The 16,950-nt window shown below is 45.2% G+C and overlaps 1 protein-coding gene across 1 annotated transcript in view; it reads left to right on the forward strand.

Moving 5' to 3' along the window:
- reck (reversion-inducing-cysteine-rich protein with kazal motifs) overlaps positions 1 to 16,950 on the forward strand; it is a 98,605-nt gene that overhangs the window by 50,901 nt on the left and 30,754 nt on the right. The window contains exons 11-16 of the mRNA XM_026180915.1: positions 448 to 660; positions 1,609 to 1,745; positions 2,839 to 2,982; positions 3,062 to 3,250; positions 10,204 to 10,326; positions 15,828 to 15,999. Of these exons, the coding sequence (XP_026036700.1) occupies positions 448 to 660; positions 1,609 to 1,745; positions 2,839 to 2,982; positions 3,062 to 3,250; positions 10,204 to 10,326; positions 15,828 to 15,999 (978 nt within the window). The remainder of the gene's footprint in view (positions 1 to 447; positions 661 to 1,608; positions 1,746 to 2,838; positions 2,983 to 3,061; positions 3,251 to 10,203; positions 10,327 to 15,827; positions 16,000 to 16,950) is intronic.

Below are 16,950 nucleotides of genomic sequence, written 5' to 3' on the forward strand. Positions count from 1 at the left end.
TTCCACTGATATTTGCCACATTAAGAATAAATTCCTCTCAGAGAACTCTGTCAGAAAACGATGGAAAAGCCTGACTCTGTACTGCTGCACTCCTGCATGGACTAAGCTCCTGTTAGCCTGACCCCGTGCATTACCACATTTAGTTTTGCTTTGGAAGTCAAACCTAAGTTGGCCATGATGGTTACAGAATCCCCACACACACAGAGTGATAGAACCACACCCAGAACCTTCCCTGTGGAACCGTCGGTATTTTAAACCACCAATTAGCTGACTCACTTGAGACTAAACCCACCAATCAGACGCCACAGACGATTCCTGATGTGGTCAAGAAGGGAAAACCTGTGTGACGTTTCTCAGAGGATCTCTGGCTCCCTCTGTGGGAGCTGCTGCACGTGCACCGCTGAACAGCTCATTGACTTCCTGTTGTGTTTCTGTGTCTGTCCACAGGCCGACGGAGCTGTTTCGCAGCTGTAACATCCAGTCAGACCAGGGTGCCATGAATGACATCAAGCTGTGGTCTAATGGTACAATTAAGATGCCCTTCATGAACATCCCTGTGCTGGACATTAGGAAGTGTCAGCCCCACATGTGGAAGGCTGTGGCCTGCGCCCTGCAGATCAAACCCTGCCACAGCAGGTCCAGAGGGAGCGTTATATGCAAGTAGGTCTCCTCTCACCTTCACATGACTGTTGTTGTACTTCTCTCTGTTATATCTATAATGAATGTAAAGCTCTGTCATAATACAACCAATAAGAAACGAATGTGAGTCCTCAATGACTTAACCCCTCACCCTATCGCACCTGTGTTGAATAAAGATGGCGGCTGTGTGTGTGGCGTGCCGTCAGCTGTTACCTGCTTTGTAAATTGATTAACACTCTGCATCACAGCAGACGTGACACTAGTTCGTCTGTCCTTCTCCCACTCCCCTCTGCCCCTGAGATACTTTTATTATCCTCTCCTTGGGGCAGCAACTCATCCCGACCCCAGAGTGGGAACGACTCCCCCTTCTGGCCAAAAAAACCATGGCTTCAGTATTAAAGGCACTAAATGTGATATCTGCCACTTCAGCTTGGCTGTGAACCACCTCAGTGCAAGCTGGAGGCCATCAGCTGATGTGACAAGAAAAAAATGTTACACAGCATTGTTACTTTGTATTTTGTTTAAACTTGTACCCACTTTATTTTATTTAGAATTCGGGTTCAGTGTTACCTTGGGATATTCCTCTTGTCATCCATCCATTCTCTTCCACTTATCCTTATCAGGGTCGCGGGGGGCTGTAGCCTACCCCAGCTACCATAGGGCAAGAGGCGGGGACAGGTAGCCTAATGAAGGGCGAACACAGAGAGAAATAAAACCATTCACACTCACTCAGATTCAGTTTAGATTGACCTAACCCCACTAACTGAATGTGTTTGGATTGTGGGAGGAAGCCAGAGGGAACCCAGGCAAGCACGGGAAGAACATGCAAACTTCACACATATTTTAGTTTATTTAGAATGTTTTTACTGACTTTAACTAAATCATTTTAAAATCTCGAACAAATAAAGTATTGTTGTCTTTTCTTGTCTTGTACGTACCAGCTGTTCTATTTGTTTTATCTGTCTTCAGATCAGATTGTGTGGATATCCTGACCCAGTGTGGAGATACAAAACGTTTTCACGAAGGACAAACACCAGAGAGGATCTGTGAGCTCCTGTCGCCTATTGATGACCCTGAACACTGCATCCCTCTCTACAGATACCTTAGTGAGTCAGGTTACTCCAGCGTTTGTTTGCATTATACAGAAACAGAAGGGATCAGCTGTAAATGAAACAGATGCAGTCTTGTAATTCAATAACAAAAGAAAAACTTTTGAGAAATCAATTGAGTTTGCCACTAGAGGGCAGCAGAGCACAGATGCTCAGAAGCTGGTGGATACAGTACATCCTACAATGTTGTTTTGAATAACATTTTAGCAAACACGTTGCTGCTTGTAACACAGCAGACTTAAAGAAATATTATCATCCCGATCCAATGCTCAGTGGTTTCAAAATGGGCCTTTCAGTGATTACAGTCACTAGTGTTTGACATTTTCTGTGTCGCTGTTTCCTGTTGCCAAGGTAATGCACTGAAAACAAGAAACTGAAAGAGTTATTATCATTATTATTATTATTTTAATTATTGTTATTGTTTGTCTGCACACTGGGAACATTAGCCAAGCTAATGGTGTAGTTCAGTTATTCTTAACAGAAATGATGCCTAAAACACAAGCGTCTGTGCCCCTGACGTTACCAGTAGCCAAGATGACTGAGTTGCTTTTTTTTTCTTTAATTACCTTCAGCTTAAGGCTAGTTTTGATGATATGGTACAAATGTAAATAGATTCACGCGTTGCTTTATACAATAAAAAAGCATACATTATACACATGCACAGCAGAATGTGCAGCAATTTTCTGTAGTTGTTTTGTCAGTCTTTGGCTCCTAGTCCCAAATCATGGATGTTAGAGCATCCAGTTCATGCCAAAAATGGTCTCTAATAGTTTCAGCTTTTAATTTGAAGTTCATGTACAACAACAGTTGTCCCAACACTTATTATATTTGAAGTTACTGAATGATCTGATCAATAAGCACATGTGTCCTATTTAATGGAAAGACAGAGTCAGGCTCAGCTGGAACTGTCTTTCCATTACATAGGACTAAGGGCTGGACATCGAGCCTCTATATGCTACGTATTAGAATTCATAGTAGATTTGCATTAGGTCTCTTTTCTCCTGATGAGACTTTTCTTTTGAAAACACATATTCACATTCTTAAAAACAGAAAGCATTAATGGTACTTTCTTTTTCCACACACCATTAAGCACCCAGCTCCCTAGGCAGCAACACTGTTAAGGAGGTTATCCATCCATGCAATCCTAACCCCTGTCCAAGCAACCACATATGCCAGGTGAACAGGAAGGGCTGCCTCGATGAGCTAAACTGTCAGCCATACCTCTGTGTGCCAGGTAAGACAAACTACAGTCCGTTTCTGCAGCTTCACATTATTCACATTCAAGAGGCTGAAGTCTGTTTTTATGTTTTCAGGCTGCAAAATGGGTGAAGCCTCTGAGTTCTTGGTGCAACAGGATGCTCGTATCCAAGTGCCTACGCGCACTGATCCTACGGTTTGCTTCGAGGTGTGCAGCTGTGGTCCCAGTGGGCGACTGGAGAACTGTGTGGAGATGCCCTGCATGGACACCAGCAAGCCCTGCATAGTAGGAGGACAGAGGAAGAGTAGGACTCTTAAAGACATACAATTCTTATAGTATACAGTTAGTTTTTAAGCATTTGGACAATGAAGCAATTCTTTTAGTAATTTTGCCTCTGCATACGAGGAAAGAAGATTTTAAATCAAACAATCCAGATGTTTTTGAAGTGCAGGCTTTCACCGTTCATTCATGGGATTTAACAGAAGTACTGCATTAACTGCCATTTCTATTACATATCTCCCAATTTTAAGAAGCTCAACAATAATTATCTTGATGCATTGCTAATTCTCATTCCTGCCTCCTCATACTTGGCTGCAAACTCTTTCAAGGTGAGCTGGAGGCCTGATGAAGGGATCTGAAGACTGCACCGTAGGTGGCTGACAGTTGGTGTCATTACCCACCCTTCTGTTCAGTGACTGTCGTTCAACAGAGGAGGTGGCTTACAACAACATAGATGGCCTCTCTCTCCTCTGGTCCAAAATGTGAACATTAGCATCCTCGCCTGTATCTTTTAAGTGCAGATGTACAGCTGACTCTTGTCCTGTCAGAGGTGGCTCTTCTATGTTCTGCCATACGTTTATGGAGCAGCTGTTTGGTTTCTCCATTGTAGAGGTCTGAGCATTCTGTGCTGCACTGCATGGTGTGAACGATTCAGACCCGGCATGGCGTTAATTGGCTGTTTTCATTTAATTCAGACACACACACTCTTGCACAAAATGGTTCGACCAAATATCTCTGGCATGGTCAGCTTTTCAGCTGACCCCACACTTCTTTCTTGTCTCCAATCTCTGGCGACACTAAAAAGGGAAGAGAGTTCATCAGTCTGACTGCCTCCACCTGGACCTCAGCCTCCCTCCCCCACCCCTCCTACACTGCAGCAGAGCCAAAGGCCACACCCCTGCCACACCGACCCACTGCCCGACTGAGGCTTGGGCCGCATCTGGCCAGAGCCCTCTGTTTGAGGCATCTGTCTGCAGGATGAAAGTGAGGCAAAAGTTAAGTGTGTTGAGCAGCAGCTCCCCACAGAGAGCCTTTTTCAACGGCACAAACGCACCGCTGAGCCAGATCTTGGACACAAACACGGACACGAACCGGCGATAGTACCCAGCCAGCCCCAGGAACCACCTCACCTACTTTTTGGTCTTGGGGCACGGGCAGGATCCAATGGTGGCTGTCTTCTCCGCCTGTGGATGCGCCTGCCTGCCTCCCAAGTGGTACCCCAGATACTGTACCTCCCTCAGTCCAACTGCGCACTTCTTTGGGTTGGCCGTGAGCCCTGCCTGCCTCAGGGAATGCAGGACCGTGCCCACCCTCTGCACATGCTCTGCCCAGGTGTTCCTGTGGATGATCACATCAGCCCGGTAGGCAGCAGAATATGCAGCAGGTGTGACCAGGTGCAGGCGGCGCCAGCACCTGGTCCGTGAGGCACTGGACAGTGGCAGGGGCTCTGAACAAGCCAAATGGAAGAGAGACAAATTGGTACAAACCGTGCAGAGTGGAGAATGATTTTCCTTGGACTCTGCAGACAAGGGAATCTGCCAATAGCCCTTGGTTAAATCCAGTGTCGTAAAAAATTGAGTGGTGCCTAACCAGTCCAGGAGTTCATCAAGCCGGGGCATGGGGTAGGCATCAAACCGTGACACCTTGTCCACCTTGTAGGTAGACGACACAGAACCATATAGACCCACCTTTCTTCATGACCAGAACTATGGGGCTACACCAAGCTCTGTGTGACTCTTCTATTACTCCCATTTTCAGCATCTCTGCCAATTCCTTCTGAACAATTTGCTGTTTATGTTCAGCTCAATTCATCTCTGTCCTTCACCAGGCTCATTGGAGAAGTGATTTCAGCCTCTCGCCATCCTCTAAGGAGGTTGAGGTGATATACCTGTGTGGCTCTTCCCCTGCCGATGTTGACTTCATAGTCATTATTGCCAACCCATGGTGTGACCAAGAATGGATGTGTATGTGTGTTGCAGTGCTGGTGGCCGGCGGGCTGCTACTCCATGCTCCCTCTGCCCCCATGGCCAGGTGCTCCTCTGCTAGCGTGACTGCAGTCTCCACTCTCATCGTGGCATATCCCCTGGCAGCCCCTCCACAGTCCTCCCCATCATCTGACTGGCCCAGAACTGCAGTTAATGATACTTCGAGGAGAGGCCCAAACGATCCAGCACAGCGCTGTGAATTTCCCTAAAGCTACCTCGGTACGTTGGTGGTAGGCTCAGAGACGCCGTGGGAGACCCTCCAGACAGCAGTGGAAGCAGCCACCGCGCCTACTCAGTGGCAAGCCACTGACATGCCTCTGCTGTGGCCTGGAAGGTCTCCAAAAAGACCTGCAGGTTGTTGCCCTCCGCCATCCGGTGCATCGGGGTGGCTCCATCCACCCTCTCCAACACCTGCGTCTGCCGCTAAGCTTGCTCACGGTGCATCAGCATTTGAGCCAGCAGCTGAAGCAGCTGCGTGGACTAAGGGCTGGACATCGAGCCTGGATTTGGGCACCACTGTGAATGGTTCAATCCCGACACGGCATTAATTGGCTGTTTTGCCACTTTTATTTAGGCGCACACACACAGAATGGTTCAGCACCAAACATCTCTGGCATGGTTAGCTTTTCAGCTGAACCCACAATTCTCTCTTGTCTCTGTCCCCGGTGACACTAAAAAGGGAAGAGAGATTATCAGCCTGACTACCTCCACCTGGCCCTCAGCCTCCATGGCACTGCCCTTTGAACCCACTGCACCACCGTCCCACTGCAGCAGAGCTAAAGACCACACCCCTGCCACACACAGATTACAGTTTGCTGCTTAGCTTGTGTGGGAGTTTGAGAAAAACCAGTTTTTAACTGGGAGTGAGTCTGAAGTGCAATGGGATGTGCTGAGGAAAAACTTTGAGTTTCTTTGTGTTTATCCAAGTTAATATAACCACATGTTTTAAGAGCATGTTCCTTTTCTTTCCCTTCTGCCTTAGAGGGAATGTTTTCTTCCTGCAGTTGCAGGGTCCTGATCCTGGTGGTAGTCAAACAGTAGACACTTGTCTTTGTGTGTAGGTTTCCAGTAAACGTCAGTGTTGAGGCTTCCAACCTCTGCAGTGCACAGAGCACGTTCTAAAACAAAAGTCTTTGTATCTACTCCGATGAACTTTGTGTTTCTATCCACTGAGATGATGTGAACAGTGAAGGCTTCTCCTTCTTGAGTTTTGATTGTGACTTAGGAGTAATCCTTATATCTGTACCAGTGGGTAGCTGCTATCCCTTTGATAGAGCCAAGATCTTTACTTTCCACTGCCTCCATGGCTACAGTGGATCTAAAAGAAAGGGTGCAAATCTGATCAGGGTCAAAGCTGGTTCTGTTGTGTAAGGAGCTGTCTCACTACGGCTGGTCTCTGGCAGCTCCACTGCCTCCACAGGCCCAGTAACATTACTTACTAACAGTTGGGAAAGGTATGGATATTCTGTATTTAAGTAGAAGTATAGATACTAGTGTTAAAAATTACTCCTGTAAAAGTTGAAGTACTCATTCAACTTCTTTACTCAAGTAAAAGTAAAAAAGTACAGACTCTGAAATATGCTCAGTGTAAGAAAGCAAAAGATAAGCTTTGGAGGACATCTGAAGCTAACTGAGCCTCACAGTGTTATCGTAATGATTCAGCTTAAATCAGAAGAAAGAGAAGGAAAATTAAATTCACCAGGTGGGGAACCCTAAAATCAGTTGTTGTGGCTCAGTGTGGGGAAAGAATCATAACTCACAATTATTTTTATTAAGAGCTCCAGTAGATTTTCTTCTTCACTGCTCTCTGTGGATGTACACACCTGAATTCAACAAGGTGGAAGCAGATGGTTCACGAGTTCATCCTCTACGTCAGTGTTTTCCAACCTTTTGGAGCCACGGTAGATATTTCACATTACAAAAATCCCACGGCACACCACCAAACAAAAATATCACAAAAAGGACATTGATAAGATTTCCCTGCATAACAGTCAGAGCAGAATTGGCTCAGTTTGTCCCCAGTGTACCTTTTGTGCTTTCTCCTGACCACTGCTCATGCTAGGGCCTTCATCTAGCTCGGAGTTTTCTCCAGGACCAAGGTCAGACTGACTACTTTTTCACATATTTATCTATTGCTATGTACTGTCCTCCCGTGACTCATGCCAGTCGCTTACTAATCTAATCAGGTGGACCCAGATAGTCTTCCATGGCACACCTGGTCACAGTACACTCACAGTACACTGTTTATCCTGTCTTTTTTCTAGTTCATATAAAGTTGGTATGAAGGTGGAATTCAGTGAATGAATATCAGCATCATCAGCTAAAATGTATATGAATCTCTGCTGCACATGATGTACGCTAACTGTGACCATGAACCCACTGCCACTGTTCTTTAATTTGAACCCATCACAGTGCAGTGAACTAACCTGTTTATCTGACACTAACCTGCAGAGGATTTTCATGCAGCCTTTAAATAACACAGTTAGTCTGCCTCAGTTTGAGTTTTTTCATATTGTGAAACAAAACAAATCAGTGTCACATGTACAGACCCATTTAAAAACAAGGGCTTACATGCAGTCTTTGCATTTATAGTTTATTAAATACCACTGAGCAGCCCTTTAAAGCTAACCCTATTTTTCTTCATCTCTGAGTAAAGTTAGCCCTCATTCTTCTCTCTCCTTGTGAAGACAACACAAACAGTTTGTGAGTTTGCTGATAGAAAAGCTGCATTTGAAATGACCTGCTACTTAAAAAGCATCAGTCACTTTATGCTTGCCTTCTGTAGGGCTAGCTACACTGCCACTTTAACCCCTGGCTTTGGCACATGTCATCTGTTTTCATGCAACATCCCCTGGTGTTTAGGCTCAAATCGGTTCGATGTATGAAGGCCCACAGCAACGAAATAATAACTTAGAATTCATTAAGCCTAAGGTAACCAGCCTGTTTTGAAAATGTAATCAGAATCAGAATCAGAATACTTTATTGATCCCTGGGGGAAATTATTTTTTGTTACAGTGCTCCATTATAAACCAACATTAAGACAAGACAGACAATACACTAACTAAGAATAGTACAATATATACATATATATACATACATACATACATAAGTCACTCATAAATAAATAGCATGTGTAGTTGTAGCAGCAAACAGTGTGTTAAGTGGATGCGTTGTACAGGGAGCCACAGGCAGGAATGATTTCCTGTGTCGTTCAGTGGTGCTTTTCGGTAATCTCAGTCTCTCACTGAACGAGCTCCTGTGACTGACCAACATGTCATGGAGTGGGTGGGAGGTGTTATCCAACATTGTCTTTATCTTGGACAGCATCCGCCTCTCCGACACCACCTTGAGGGAGTCCAGCTCCATCCCCACAACATTACTGGCCTTACGGATCAGTTTATTGAGTCTGTTGGCATCTGCTGCCCTCAGCCTGCTCCCCCAGCATGCAACAGCATAGAGGATCGCACTGGCCACCACAGACTCATAGAAAATCCTCAGCATTTTCTGGCAGATGTTGAAGGACCTCAGTCGCCTCAAAAAATAGAGACGACTCTGGCCCTTCCTGTAAAGTGCTGTGGTGTTTTTAGCCCAGTCCAGTTTATTGTCAATGTGTACTCCAAGGACTACAAAGTACAGATATTTGTTTGAAAATGTAGGAAGTAAAAGTACAAAGTTATCAGAACTACTGAAGTAAAGTACACATACCTGAAAATTCTGCTAAAGTACAGTAATGAAATATTTTTACTTAGTTACTTTCCACGTCTGCTTACTACTAATTAGCAGTGTTAATTGTCATTCATGTTAATGTTACTAACCTATACAAAGTTCAGTGTTGAACGCGTTAGAATGCAAACATAAGGTTACAATAATGTAGAGCTGGGCGATAGAAAGATAACGATACGTATTGCGAAATAACTTTTTCTCGATAGAAAAATTAGACTATTGCGATAGACCTCGCCGCTCTTGTCCTCTTAAAAAAAAAAAAAGAACAGCCAATCCAAATTAAGTAGCGCAGAGCCGAACCAATCACAGCCGCAGCGTCACGTCGCGTGACTTGTTACGTACAGCACAAGTGCCAAGCCGCACATGTGTATTTGTTTGGGAAGCAGCCAGCCACCGTGCCGCCCGGTAATGGAGGAAATGAGTGCGCCGACTAGAGAAACATCAACCGAGAGCGTGACCGAAGAGAAAACAGATGATGGTTCCAACGCCAGAGAGATTGTCGAATGGAAGAGCCAGAGAAGTTCCGTAGTGTAAAAGTATTTCGGCTATTTCAAGTCTGACAAAAAAACAGAGCACTGTAAATTGTGCCGAAAGCAAGTCTGGAAATACAATAAACTGGTGCATGCTCAATCTCTTTGATATTGACAAAAGTTAGTCAATTTTGTCTGTTCTTCTGTAAAACAAACTAAGATTTATTTTTAGAATTAATATTTTGTTTCTAAGTGGAATTGACAGTTTAGTCTGTTTCATTTGTTCTATTTTGAAACTTAAACGCTTTAGCGGCTGCCTTTTGTGTAGTTTGCAATATTTGCCTTTATTTATCTGAAAAAGTCTCATGTTCCTTAAGTACATCTACCCTGTTGAACTTATTATGGGAAATAAATATTTAAATAAAAACAAGCTGCTGATTATTTCACATTTTACCTGTGAGCAACGGCACATTTAAATCTTACAAATATAGTTATTTGGCTTATATCGTGATAGATATCGTTATCGCCTGAAATGAAAAAAATATATCGTGATATGAAAAAATCTTATATCGCCCAGCTCTACAATAATGCACTTCAGTCTACGGTCTGAGCACAGTGATGAGTTGGTGAGTGCTGTTGACTTATTCCAAGTGTCACTGGTAGCAATGGGTACTACAGATACACTATTAATGTAACTGAACTCCTGGTTGTGGTTACACTGTGAAATCTGAGCGATGAATCTTGCACATTCAGTTCAGCAACTTTCTAACATGTTTTTGGTCGATATGTGTTACCGACAGGCCATGGGACGTCTTTCAAGACCGACTGCCACAACTGTTACTGCTTTGCTGGTGAGACCGTCTGCTCCACTAAAGAGTGTCTCAGCTCTGGATACACAGATGACAGTCATCGACACTTTACTGGTTAGTGTTTCAATAGAGTTTGGACATTTCTGATAATGAACTACAGGTTAATCCATTCATCCATCCATACTCATCCGCTTTATCCGGGGCCGGGTCGGGGGGGCAGCAGCCTAAGCAGAGAAGCCCAGACCTCCCTCTCCCCAGCCACCTCCTCCAGCTTATCCGGGGGAACACCAAGGCGTTCCCAGGCCAGCCGAGAGATATAATCTCTCCAGCGTGTCCTGGGTTTGCCCCGGGGCCTCCCGGTGGGACATGCCTGGAACACCTCATCCAGGAGGCGCCCAGGAGGCATCCTTGTCAGATGCCCGAACCACCTCAGCTGGCTCCTTTCGATGTGGAGGAGCAGCAGCTCTACTCTGAGCCACTCCCGGATGGCTGCACAGGTGGTGATCAGTTGACAGCTCAGCCCCTCTCTTTACCCGAGTGTCCAGAACATATGGTCGCAGGTCTGGTGATACAATTACAAAATCGATCATCGACCTGCGGCCTAGAGCATCCTGCTGCCACGTCCACTTATGGACACTCTTATGTTTGAACATGGTGTTCGTTATGGCCAAACTGTGATTTGCACAGAAGTCCAATAACAAAGAACTGCTTGGGTTCATGTCAGGGAGGCCATTCCTCCCAATCACACCCCTCCAGGTCTCTCTGTCGTTACCCACGTGAGCATTGAAGTCTCCCAGAAAGACAACAGAGTTTCCAGGTGGAGCACCTTCCAGCACCCCACCCAGAGACTCTAAGTAGGCTGGGTACTCTGAACTGCCACTCGGCGCATAAGCGCAGATGACAGTCAGGACCCGTTCCCCGACCCTAAGGCACAGGGAACAAACCCTCTCATCCACCGGGAAGAACCCTAATATACCGGCAAAAAGCCGAGGGGATATTAGAATACCCACCCCAGCCCGCTGCCTCTCACCAGGAGCAACTCCAGACTGAGACAGAGTCCAGCCCCTCTCCAGGAGACTGGTTCCAGAGCCCAAGCCATGCGTAGGGGTGAGCCCGACTATATCTAGCCGGTACCTCTCAACCTCACGCACTAACTCAGGCTCCTTCCCCACCAGAGAGGTGACATTCCATGTCCCTATTGCCAGTCTTGGCAGCCGGGGATCAGTCCGCCAGGGCCTCCAATGCACCCGACCCCTATGGCGCCTCCTGTGGGTGGTGGGCCTGCGGGAGGATGGGCCCATGTCCCCTTTTCGGGTTGTGCCCGGCCGGGCCCCATGGACTAAGGCCCGGCCACCAGACACTCGCCCTCGGGCACCCTCCCCAGGCCTGGCTCCAGGGCGGGGCCCCGGTAACCCTATCCAGGGCAGGGTAAACTGTTCCCTCGATGTTTTTCTCATAAGGGTCTTCTGAATCGCTCTTTGTCTGGTCCCTCACCCAGGACCAATTTGCCAGCCCCCAGACAACATAGCCCCTGGGATCCGTGGGACAGACAAACCCCTCCACCATGGTATGGTAGCGATTCACAGAGAGGCAGGTTAATGCAATATTATTTTATTAAATATAAGAGATAAAAGTGGCTTTTGTTGGTTATTAAAACATGTTAGACATGTACGATGGATTATCCCCAAATTCAGTGTTGAAGAAAAGAAAAATCACACTTGTCCAAGAATATTCCACGCAGTAACATCCAGAGCCCAACTAGAGATGGCACGATACCACTTTTTTATGTCCGATACCGATACCGATATCACAAATTTGGATATCTGCCGATACCGATATGAATCCGATATAGTGTTTTTTAATCAACAAAACTGTTTTTTAAAATATCTTGCTGCATTTTGCAAGTCTGCAAGTTCATACTCAAGTTTAAAACAACAACTACACTAAAGCTATTCTGTTATACCTGTATGCAAAAAAAATATTTCATAGTTCAGCAATACTGATCAATCTAATAAACTTAAACCTACACCATCCTCCCTATTCTGGTATTTTAAAGAGTACTTAGCGTAAATATTAAGCAACCTAACTAATAGGGTTCCAACTCCCAGCAACAACAAAAATAAATAAATAAAAAATAGGGAACCACCCCTCACGCTCCACCTCATGATGCTTAATCAACGTAATCAACCTTAATTTGATGCAGTGTGAAAAAAAATGCACAGAAATCAATTATTTTTCAAGAAATATTAAATAGATTCAACATCTTTCTTCAACAAAATTGCAGACTGCACAGATGGTACCTTCCCAAAGGAAAATGTACTATAGCTTACTAGGGTATATATATTAGACTTAATAGTCACTATATACAGTAATTGACTTCTATTCATTTTACATCAAATTAAAACTTTGGGTGTCAGATAATTATTTATTAAAAGCTCGACATTTTAAATGAGAATAAGAAAGAAAAGTATGTCTTTGTGCCCCCTTTTCCCAGTTAATGCCCTATCGGCCCCCCTGGCTAAACTTTGCTAGATCCGCCCCTGCACAGTTACCAGCCGTCAGCTACGTAGAAAAAGATCCTGGTGTAGAAAGTAATATTAAATACATTCTAACAACAGCTGATCAAGCTTAAACGTGCTGCTGTTGTTCAGCCGCTGGTTTGCTCTTTCTGGCGCAAAGTGGACCAAAAACAAACAAAAGAGACTCACAACAGAAAAGCCGATCAGCTGATCATTTAAGCAGTTTCACGATTGAAGTAGCAGCCGGAGAGCGAGAGGCAGTCGCTCGTTAAGCTTAACGTGGGAATGCTTTACAAACATTCAGAGATGGACTTACACACTTGCTTTACTTCTCTCGGGATAACTTTGTCGGAGATGAAATGCCAGGTTGCTAGCGAAGCTCCAAATGCTATCCAGACCACCGACAGGTCCCGCATGCCACAGCTGCTCTATCACGTGATGCATACTGCTCCGACGTTCTGAGGCGAGTTACGGCGTGTTGCAAGTTTTGTGAGGTGCTTTCGTGATATTTAATGGATCGGATTACATTTTTTATTTTTCTCCGATATCCGATCCAGTAATTTAGGTCAGTATCGGACCGATACCGATACGTAATATCGGATCGGTCCATCTCTAAGCCCAACAGGAAGCCGATGTCAAAGCACAAAACTAAACAAAGGTTTAAAATACCACTTTTTTAGCCTTGAAAAGTTTGCAATTTACAGCCTTATAAAAGCCTCTTCATAACTGTTGTGGCTTCTGACTATTTTTCACCACAAAAATTCTGCACACCTGAATGGGCATCATGTGGCTTGAAGGAAAAAAAGACAATAAAAATAATTAAATACAATTCCTACGAACTGCCTCACTTACTGCTTGTACATTTATAAAATTATAACATTTATTTCCATCTGAACTTCATCAGGTATACCTGGACTATATATTCCCAATAAATGTGTGATACAGTGCTTCTGGAAAGTATTGTAATGTTGTAGCCTTATTTCAACATGAATTAAATTCACTTTTCACCAAAATAATTAAAGAGATAAGGTGTTTAACATTTAAGAACATTACTAATTATTTGCAAGAGCCAAACTGAGTGACATTCACTTTTGACATGCACCTCAGGTGCATCGGCCCAACCAGGGGGCTCTCTAACTGGTGGGGAGGTTGTCATATCTTTGCAGGTGGTCTCCTCACTACAGGAGCTCACTCTGCAGGTGGGGGAGAGATATAGGAGAGGTGGAGAATGAACTCAACCTGGGTGTCTATTGTCTTGTGTAATTTGGGAGATGATTGGATGATGGGGTGGGTGCAGTTTTCTCTGGGGTGGAGTCGGGTGGGCTGCCCCGGACTCTGTGGGGCTGGGCGGTGCTGCTGCTGCGGGCCCCGGTCTGGATGGGCCTGGGCCCCCTTGCCCTGGTGGGTTCCAGAGTGTGAGGGTGCCTACTGGGGTCAGCGGGGGAGCTGGCCCCAGGGAGGGGCCGCTTGCCCCTCCCTTTCTTCCCTCCCCATCCTCAGCTGCCTCCCTATTCCCGCTCTACCACACCCACCCACACACGCAGGGCTTGGGGTGCAGGTATGTCACCAAGGTGCAGGGGAGGCACTCCCCCTCTGTCCCCTTCTGGCTGCCTGTGCCTCAATTTTATTCTGCAGCCTAGACATCTACATTACTCACACTCTCACATAACACATACATATAGGGCCTTGGGGGTGGGCACATTTTACAGCATCCAGAGGATGGTCGGTGTACTCCAACCCACCTCTGGCGCTGGTGCCCTACCCTCAATTTTAAATGCATGTAGACACTGAGGGTTTTCGGGAGGAGCTGTGCTGCTCTCTGAGAGGAAGCTAGTACCATGCTCTCCTGAGTTTTAAATGCACTTTAGAACAGCACACAGCAACACTACATATGAGCGGGCGTAGGGAGGTTTGAGGTCTTCACTCACCCCGGTTCTGTTAGCCGTCAGGGCTGGGGGGCTGGGAGGAGGTGCTGGCTGTCAGACTGGGGTCTGGGATGCGGGGCCTCCCCGCTACTGCAGATAAGGAGGTGGTCCGCTTGCCTCCACCCCAGAGAGAAGGGTTACATCTCCTGGGTTTAGGTGCGGCTTGCCCCTCTGAGGGCGGGGGTACCTGGACCTGGGATATAGAGTATGTTTGGGGAGTGCGACTGTCTGTGCAGTGTCTATTTGTGTCTGTCTACACGTTGGGTGAGTGCCGAGTATTTGGTTGTGTATATGGGGTGGGAATGCACGTCTGTGTCCGCGTGTGCCTGTTCGCAAACCTTTGGAACAGAAGCATGCTGATCCACACAGGTGTGCACACAGGTGTACACACAGGTATGCACAGACGCAGACTACACCTTTCTTGGCTGCTGTCTCAAAGCACATTGTGCGCTGTCTATCTTGCGTGCTGCACAATATCGTTTAATATTTAGTATCTACTGTTATCTACTGCTAGCTAGTTTATTGTGATGGTGCTGTTTTTATTATGTTGCTCTTTTTGTTTGCTTTCTCTTCTGTTTTTTTTCTCCATACAGGTGATCCAGGTGTTTTGTTTGTTTTTCTTTCTTTCTTCCCCCCCTTCTCACCGTCTCTTCTCCCCTCTGGTTTTCTTTCTCTCCCTCTCTTTCTTTCATTCTTTCTCCCTGTCCTGTCCCCCAGTCATGTCTGTCCCGTTTGTAGGAACTGAAAATAAAATAAATACATAATTATAATAAAGGTCAATCAAATGGACCAATATGGCAAGGCCATGATGATCCACTTGGTAAAATAAATCCGCTTGGCATCTTTCTTGGCCTTAAGACAACAATTCTGATGGCTAAAGATCCAAACGGGACACAAAAAAAGGAAAGAAAAAAAAAGAGATATGGGTTTATGATTAGATTGCTAAAATTGCATCCGGTGGGTTAAAAAGCAAGGCATGGACAGAACTAAACCCCAGTATTCTGAGATGTTTGCCTCTACTTTGGAGAGTATGATGGGTTAGAATACAACCCTAACAGGTTATTTTCCTTAAAGCAAATTGTTTCTTTTAGCTTTCTGTTAACTCTTGGTTGTATATAAGTCACGCTTCTCAGTGAAATAGTGGTTTCTGTCTCCCTCTGCCCTCCCCTAGGTCTTCCCTGTAGCTGCCAGGACCGCTTTGTTCCAGTGTGTGCCTCTAATGGGCGGACATATCCCAGTGCCTGCGTTGCTCGATGTATGGGATTCAAGGACAGTCAGTTTGTCTTTGGCCCGTGCCACCTCAGTAAACCATGTGCCAGCAAACCCTGCCAGAGAAACCAGAGGTGGGTTCAGTACATTTTACTTGCTCTCTGTCCTTGTCCCAACTAGGGATGGGAATTGATACGAATTTTGGAATTCTGATTCCATTATCAACATCACTTATCAATTCAATTCCTTATCGATTCTCTTGTCGGTTCTATCAAGGTCAAGGTAACTTTATTTATACCCAAAGACAAGGTAAATTTGCTTTACAGAAAAATGACAGCATTTGGCATCCCTTTAAAAAAACACACATACCTAGTAAATATATAAAGCTCACTGTGGCACATATATAGTAATTTTAATATTTCGAATCAAAAACAGTTCCTATTTAATTCAGTGACAGCAACAGGGACAAAGCTATTTTTATAACGCTTTGTCCTGCATCTCGGAAATAGAAACCTCCGTCCTGAGGAAAGAAGCTGAAATTCACCCCTTAGAGGATGGGAACCATTTTTAAGGATTGATAAAGCCATCCTCTGTACCTGCTTAGAATACAGGGAGGCTAAACAAGACTGTGGCTCACCTATCAGACGACTATTTGGGTGGTCTTTAGGTCGGCTTCACCACTAGAAGACATTATATTCATGCAAATTAACTGCATGCTGTGTGGTCAAATGTTTGTGCATGTGGGAAGTTGTCACGGTGGGCTGCGCTGGGGTATTTTGTGAATGGGCCCAAAAGCAGATGCAGAGAGGTATAGCTGGTTTCAACACAAAGTGAGCCTTTATTCAGGCTGAAGGCAGCTGCAAACATGAAACTATAAACAAACTATGACTGACTGTGAAAACTGATGAGTATTCACAAAACAGGAACTCCAGCAACACTTGAGGGAAGATGAACAACTTTAATAATAGACCAACGCGTTTCGGCTTGTGGCCTTCATCAGGGTCATGCAGTACCTTACATTACTTCGAAACATATTGCAAATGCAGGACTCAAACTGCAGGACTCTGAAGGGTTACGATTAAAGT

This window comes from Astatotilapia calliptera, chromosome 9 (assembly GCF_900246225.1).
Source record: "Astatotilapia calliptera chromosome 9, fAstCal1.2, whole genome shotgun sequence".
Taxonomy (NCBI): Eukaryota; Metazoa; Chordata; class Actinopteri; order Cichliformes; family Cichlidae; genus Astatotilapia; species Astatotilapia calliptera.